At 39.9% G+C, this 7,500-nt stretch overlaps 2 protein-coding genes across 3 annotated transcripts in view; one reads left to right on the plus strand and one right to left on the minus strand.

Moving 5' to 3' along the window:
* Positions 1 to 4,239, minus strand: part of slc16a12b (solute carrier family 16 member 12b) — a 14,127-nt gene extending 9,888 nt beyond the window's left edge. Inside the window, exons 1-2 of the mRNA XM_061027567.1 lie at positions 3,875 to 4,239; positions 1,977 to 2,105 (exon numbers count right to left, since the gene is read on the minus strand). Of these exons, the coding sequence (XP_060883550.1) occupies positions 1,977 to 2,086 (110 nt within the window). The 5' untranslated portion in view covers positions 2,087 to 2,105; positions 3,875 to 4,239. The remainder of the gene's footprint in view (positions 1 to 1,976; positions 2,106 to 3,874) is intronic.
* A 3,079-nt stretch (positions 4,240 to 7,318) lies between these two features.
* The window catches only part of minpp1b (multiple inositol-polyphosphate phosphatase 1b), a 42,450-nt gene continuing 42,268 nt past the window's right edge, over positions 7,319 to 7,500 (plus strand). For both annotated transcript variants that reach the window (XR_009665951.1, XM_061028858.1), the window contains exon 1: positions 7,319 to 7,500. This exon is cut by the window's right edge and continues 370 nt beyond it. Coding sequence is in view for 1 of the 2 variants with exons in the window: in XM_061028858.1 (XP_060884841.1) it covers positions 7,474 to 7,500 (27 nt within the window). In the remaining variant the exon portion in view is untranslated.

Here is a 7,500-nt window from a genome sequence, read left to right on the forward strand (position 1 = left end):
TGTTACCGGAGTCGATGCAGGTTCAATGGAGACTTTGTTGTTGTTGTTGTTTTGAAGATTACAATTCTGTTGAGGTTGTCATAATTTGTGATATTTGGATTATTTTTTATCGTACGTGTAAACTATTCAGTCTTAATGATCGATAGTATCAAAAAGTACCAAAGCTTTAAAAATATATATGTTGGCGTCCAGTTCCGTTTAAGTGCAAGAAAGAACGTATTCATGCAGTTTAGAGACTGTGCAGAAGTTTGGGTTAGGGATCTTTGAAAACAAAAAACTGCCCGATGTCTACAACTTGTGTTTTTGAGGTATCGACATTGTTTGAGGTTTACTAGAATCATATCAAAGTTTAAATGTCTGGTATCTTCACCACCCTGAGGTCTGATATATAAAGGATTGTCTCTGTCCATCCCTTCAGTGGATTCTGTTTCTGAACGAGTGGATCTGTCTCAGCTGTCATCACTACGAAGACAAACACGCAAACACACTCGAGGGCTGCAGCCACATTTCAACTTCAGTTAAGAATTTAAACCTCAGGATGTCAACATCGTCGCTCCTCGTCTCTAGAAGTTCAAGAAGACTTCTTTTTGACCAGCAGTCAAAAAATCCTGAAAGAATTCAGTTAACCCCTTCAGGGTACAATCGTAAGATTTAACACCGTCATGTCTGCCTTCATATCATCGCCCCTCCTACCAGTCTGCAGACCTGTTAGCTAGGACCAGGACCAGGTCTCAGTCTGCAGACCTGTTAGCTAGGACCAGGACCAGGTCTCAGTCTGCAGACCTGTTAGCTAGGACCAGGACCAGGTCTCAGTCTGAAGACCTGTTAGCTAGGATCAGGGTCAGGATCAGGATCAGGGTCAGGATCAGGATCAGGATCAGGCATTTCAGACGTTTTCTCTGTTTCTAAAAAGATTTGGCGCTAAAATAACTTCATGATGAGGATTTATTAGAAAGATCTGTCAGCCATCTTTAAAGAGTTTGGTGTTTTTGATGGAACCACAACAAGACTTTAAGAGAATCTCAACACTGATAGACTTTCACAACAAATTCTTCACTCAAGTCAAGTTGTTGGTGCAGCGTTAGCATGCTAGCATTAGCTATTTAGCATTAAACAGTGACTCTGTTTCCCCTAGGTTTACAGCGTTGGGGGGGTGGGGACAAGCCAACACGCCGACACGCCGACACAAACACTTGAATCTTTGTGTTCATGCGTTACTTTTAATGACAGCTGTCCTTTTCTATCGGAAAGGTTCCTTAAATGACTTCTTCCCCTGATTTCCGACTCTATCCACTATCATATCTCTACAATAAAGGCACAAAAAGCCCAAAAATATTTTTTTTATTTTTTTTTTTAAACTTGACCTCCGGGGGGGCGGGGCTAATATAATGGTAGGGGAAACACTGGAGTCCTGATGAGGCAGTTCTGCAGGTTTGTTTGTCATAAAGCAAAGAACTGGACGAAGGCTGTTTTTTTTAAACTTTAAGTAACAATGCTTTAAAAAAATCATTTATCAGACAGATGTAGGAGAGCAATAAATCCATCTAAAATTACGCAAACTGTCTAAATTGCACAAAAAAGTGCAACATTTAAATTTATGTTTACTGAAAAATTGCCAATGTTTTTGTGCAATTTAGACAACGTGCATGAGTTTGCTGTTTGCATGACTTTTTGATTATTAAAAACTATAAATTACCCAATATTGGGAGTGAAGGACTTCTGTTTTTGTTGTCATGGTAACACACAGGTATCCATTACATTAGATTTTTACTGGAATCAAATAAAAGTTTTAAAATCTGGTAACCCTAAATTGGACACGTTAAAATGTTGATCTGATGATGGTGCTAGATGTAAAGAAAGAGGATCACAAAAGTTGTAACCCTTTATATTAACATGAACGTGTGTGTGTGTGTGTGTGTGTGTGTGTGTGTGTGTGTGTGTGTGTGTGTGTGTGTGTGTGTGTGTGTGTGTGTTACCTTGTCACCGCTCGTGTGCAGACCGTCACCATGAAGCAGCATCCAACAATCACCCAGCCCCAGCCTCCGTCCAGAGGAGACACCACTCTGCTCCGCTTCACATCACCCATCCTGCAAGCGGAGCTCGTCCTGGACAAAGGAGAAAATGATCCAGTTAAGTTCTTCTCTCTGAGGGATGGATCAGCGCTGACGTCAGCTCCTTTTCCTCAGGTATCCAGGTGAGGTCGGGCGTCAGTCACTCCTCCTCCTCCTCCTCCGCTGAAGGAGGTAGAAACCGTGGAGAAGAGCGTTAAGGATGAGCAAATGAAGATATCGTCCAGCAGGATTAACAGAGGAATTGTGTAAAGTGTAAAGTAGGGAACAAAGACATCCTCTCTGTCTCTCTCCCTCTCTCTCTCTCCCTCTCTCTCTCTGATTCAGAGTGGCAGTAGAGTCTGGCTCAGTTCAGTCCGTCTCAGCGTGTCTGAAACTCCAGTTAAAGATCTTCTTCAGTCAATAAGTGACCAGCTGACCCTCAATCATTAACTGACCCCTCCGTGTGAACTCTTGAGGTGATGACTTCTGCTGGAGCGTTTGATTTAAACCCTCAAAAAAAACTCAGACGTCTTCTGCAAACCGAGTGCTACCCCGCCCCCTCTGGAACCATCAGCAACTAAACTCCACCCGAAACCCTGAGGACGGTGTCAGGTGTCAGAGAAGAAGACGAACAGGTCTAACAGGACAGGATTTATGTCCCACAGCTCCCAGTCTGCTTATTTATATCAGAGAGACGTTCACCGACAGTCTGACAGCAGGGTGGGAAAACCAGGACCAGGACCAATGAATGAGCATTTGTACAGATTTTTATCCTGATGGTTTCAGTGCTACACAAACTGGGTCACACCAGGACCAGAATCCTGGCAAGTTTCACCTCCTGAGAGAAACTCAGACACACCAAACTGGCAAAGCAGGGTTAGAGCGAGGGAAGAAAGTTCCTGAAAATTTCAGACTACAGTGTCCAAATATATATACGACAAAAAATGTAGATAAATGTTTCCACACAAAAAAATGAATGAAAGTGTCGCAACATTTGAAACAACATTTCTGTACGTTTGAAGAATTTTGGACCAAAGGTTCCAAAATGTTTCTGGCAAAAGTTTCCAAATATTGAATAACAAAATATAAAGTGGAAAAACAAATAGAGAAATAAGTTTCCCAAAATTTAATCTTCAAAGAAAGATTCCAAATGTTTTCTGGCAAAGATTTCCAAATATCATTCAAAAAAGTGAATGAATGTTCATGAATATGTCAGACAAATATTTCAAAACATTTCAAAAATAGGATCAAAGAAGATCAGCATCTGGGTGAAATAGAGCCAGGACCCGGGTCTAACAGGGTCAAACTAAGTCAAACCAGGACTAGAGCCAGCCAGAGCAAAAACTAGGGTTTAGATACCAGGGCCATGTAGAGTCTGGACCAGAGCTAAACAGGGTCAGGAACTGGGTCTAACAGGGTGGTACCGGTTCGGGCCAAAAAGGGTCAAGAATGGGAGGCAAGAAGATCAACATCTGGGTCAAATAAAGCCGGGAACAGGGTCAAACAGGGTCAGCAATGGGGGCCCCCTCTCTTTGCGTTGACTCCATCCCCTCATCATTTAAACCAGAGTAAAGATAAAAATGCATATTCAGTTTTTTTTATTTGATTTTAGTTGAATCTGATTTCCGGGTGCTGTGAGCTCTGAAACATTTTAAATCTGCTGCACAGAAACTTTCAAGTTTAAGATGAAGGAGAGTCTGACTCTAATTAAAAACCGTTTTCATTTTCAATCTGTGCATCGAAGTCAATAAAACTTCAGAAAACGTGTTAATGATGCAGTGTGTGTGTGTGTGTGTGTGTGTGTGTGTGTGTGTTTTCCTCACCTGCTGTACGCGCTGCAGACTTTCTCTGAAGTTTCTGCAGCAGCAGATGTTGGGAGGTTCTCGCGGGCTGTCTCTCTCTCTCTCTCCCTCTCTCTCTCTCTCTCTGTCTCTCTCTGTCTGTCTCTCTCTCTCTCTCTCTCTCTGTCTCTCTCTCTCTGTTTCTCTCTCTCTCTCTCTGTCTCTCTCTCCCTGTCTCTCTCTCTCTCTCTCTCTGTCTCTCTCCCTCTCTCTCTCTTCCTCTCTCTCTCTTCCTCTCTCTCTCTCTCTCTCTCTGATTGATCGGTTGGTCGGTTTAATGGCAGCTTGCAGAGTCTCGTGCGGCTCCGTGTTTCGTCTTCATCTTCAAAAGTGACACGAGGCTCAAAATGCCTCAAACGACTCCACCCTTCCCCCTCCCTGCCTCCCTCCTCCCATGTCCCCCTCTTTCTCCCCCTCTTGTCTGTTTTTTATTTTCTCGTTTCCTGCGCTCATTAAACGCTCAACTTGTAAACACGAAACACGTGAGTCAACTCTAACACGACACTTCCTGCATTACAGAACAGAACACTAAACATTTATTTATTAAATAATACTGATCACAGACTTTATTTGTACTAAAGCTTTTAAAACATGAAGTCTATCAATCAAAAATGAACATTTACAACACTTTGAATAATGTTAACTACACTGATATGATCATATTAAAATGTCGTAAAAAAAAAGAGTTAGGCTGCAATAATAATGTTATAAGCATAAATATGTTTATTTTTACGATGTGTATTCGTGCAGTGGCGATTCCAGAGTTGGGGCCCGAGGCAAAAACAATCATAAAGTCTCCCGACGCTCTTCCTCTGTCTCATGCATTTTCCAGTGACCCCCTTTGGGAGGTTTCCTACTGACATTGCAAAATTTGCACGTTACTTCTTAGGTTTAAAGGTGACATCTCCTCCTCCTCCTCCTCCTCTTCTTCAGTTTAAATAAGTGTCAGAGCTCCTCAAAACATGTGTGTGAAGTCTCTTGTTCTAAATCCACTCTGATCCTGTATTTGATCATGTCTATAAACCCCTCTATTTCAGCCCTGCTCAGAACAGGCTGTTTCTGTGTCTGTACCTTTAAATATGTAAATGAGCTGTGTCTGACCACGCCCCCTCCCTGGAAGGGTTTGGGTGTACTCTGTGCTTTCTCGCTCCATGTCCTATTGTTTACGGTGAGAAGGCAGACTCAGAGGGCAGAACAAACACCTAGCTGTGGGAGTGTCACCCACCTGGGGGAGGGGCTACTGCCCTTTGTGATGTCATGAAGGGAAAATCTCCAAACGGCCTGTTTGAGCACACATTTTCTGAAAAGTGGAGCAGGCAGAAGACGGAGAGGATGGACTTTTCTCATCATTGGGGGGTTTGTAGACGGACTAGAGACACGTTAGAGTTAGAGGAACATGGTGAAGAGGATTTTATAGAATATGTCACCTTTAAAGTTTGTCAGCCCTTGAAGGCCCCTTACTGGCCTGGCCCCCCTTTCCTGTTGACAAGCAGCGACTCTCGTCTTGTGCACATTTGAAATGTCTCACTTTATGGACTCAAACTCTGCAGGAATTGTAACCTCCTGATGTTTTTAAAAGTCTGATGAACACTGAGCGCTCCCGTGTCTCCTGTTGGTCCGGCAACAATACCTTCACCATCAGCCGTCCGTGTAAGGAAAACCTTCTGGGACTATTTTACCAGGCGGATTAAAAAGTGGCCCGCGGTTAAGAAAGAAAAATAAGTTATTTTATAAACTTTTTCTTTTGGCTCTCGCGGTCCCTGAGGTCGATAAAACACGGTTTGTTCCATTAGTGTAGGGTTAATAAATGAATGACAGGTCGGTTATGAAGTGATACATGTTCAGAAAGATTCATCACCCTGAATAAGTTACCTAATCATGTTTTCTGCTGACCTCTAGTGGTTGAACCTGGCTGCAGCGATCTGCAGGTATAAACTCTTCTCATATCTCTGTCTGCTGTAAAAGGTTTCAAACTGTAAAAAAGAAAAGTGTAAAGTATCTTTACGGAGCAGCTGCAGGTTAATCTGATGCAGACAGGAATAAACACCTGCAGCCAAAACTCAGGGCTGAAAACTAAACAGGCACCATTTAACAAAATACAATATTTGTTTTTATTTAGCATATTCTCCGAAATCATACAATTAAAATGAAAAAAAAAATGAAAAAAGTTATTATTTATATCTTTAAAAAGAACAGTAAAAACATTTTGAAAACCAACAAATTTTAACCTGAACTTTTCACATTTTCAGAAAAATTTGGACTAAAAAAATGTAAATTTATTTGTACGTTTGCAAAAATATATCCGACAAACATTGCCAAAAGTTTTCGGATCAAAGTTTCCAAATATTTATTACAAATGTTTTTGAAATCCCCAACAAATAAAAAAATGGGAAGAATATTTCTTAATTATTTTTTTTTTTTACACAGTTAAAAAAAAAATCCAACAAATCTTTCCAAAAGTCGACAAAAATTTCTGATTTAATTATTATTTTTTATGCCGAAATTTCCCAAAGAAAAATTCAATGAAGTATGTGAAAATGTTAACGAAAGATTCCAAAAGTTTTCCGAGACATTTTATTTTCCAAAGGTCTGAATACAAATTTGGAAAAGATTATTTGTAAGTTCCAAAAAAAAGTAGCCCATCCCCCAGGTGGGTGTGTGTTCTACCTTCTCAGGTAACAATAGGACATGGACATATTTTGTTATTCATCATGAAGCACGTTCTGCCGTCTTTCTTTTTGGGGGATCTCTGTTGATGAATATGAGGGACAAAAAATGACTAAAGTATAAATAAATGAATAAATAAATAAATGTTGGGAGAAATGCATACAATAATGTATAAATAAATAAAGAATTAAATAAATGCATCAATAAATATAAAATTAATATATAAATAAATATATTCATATATTTATTTATGTATTTCTGTGTCCATGTTCTACAAGGAAAAGTAAATATGTAAATTAAGTGGGCCGTCCTAAAATTACTGAAGTAGGATTGGTCAATTCTGAAAAACGGACAGAAGCAAATTTACATATATACTTTTCCTCTTACGACCTGGACACAGAAATAAATAGATGTGTAAATGTAAAAATACGGAAATAAATTAATAACTCAATTAATGTGGAAATGTATGCATTGATACATATATAACTGTAGAAATAAAAAGTGTATTTATTATTTTTTCATTGATGTATTGTTTTCAGCATTTATATATTTATTGATGCATTTATTTAATTATTTAATTATTTATACATTATTGTATGCATTTCTCCCAACATTTATTTATTTATACTTTAGTCATTTTCTGTCCCTCAGATGAAACTTTATTCACCTGTTTGATGAAACAGGTGTCTCTCATTGGTCTCTCCTGAGGACATAAAAAAAAAACTCCTGAATAGTTTTTTGTCGTCCAACGCGCCGGTGAGTGACGTCACGTAGAGCTCAAAGGTCGGAAGAACCCGGAACATCAACAAAGCAAACAAAGAGAGCAGGTGTTAAGTTCATAGATGTTTCTTTTTTTTTTTTTTACCCGGTTTAGTTCTGTGTTTAACCCGGTTTAAGTCTCCGGTACCACCGACATGTTCTCCGTTTCCCCGCCCAGGAGC

Source organism: Labrus mixtus, chromosome 21 (assembly GCF_963584025.1).
Source record: "Labrus mixtus chromosome 21, fLabMix1.1, whole genome shotgun sequence".
NCBI classification, from domain to species: domain Eukaryota; kingdom Metazoa; phylum Chordata; class Actinopteri; order Labriformes; family Labridae; genus Labrus; species Labrus mixtus.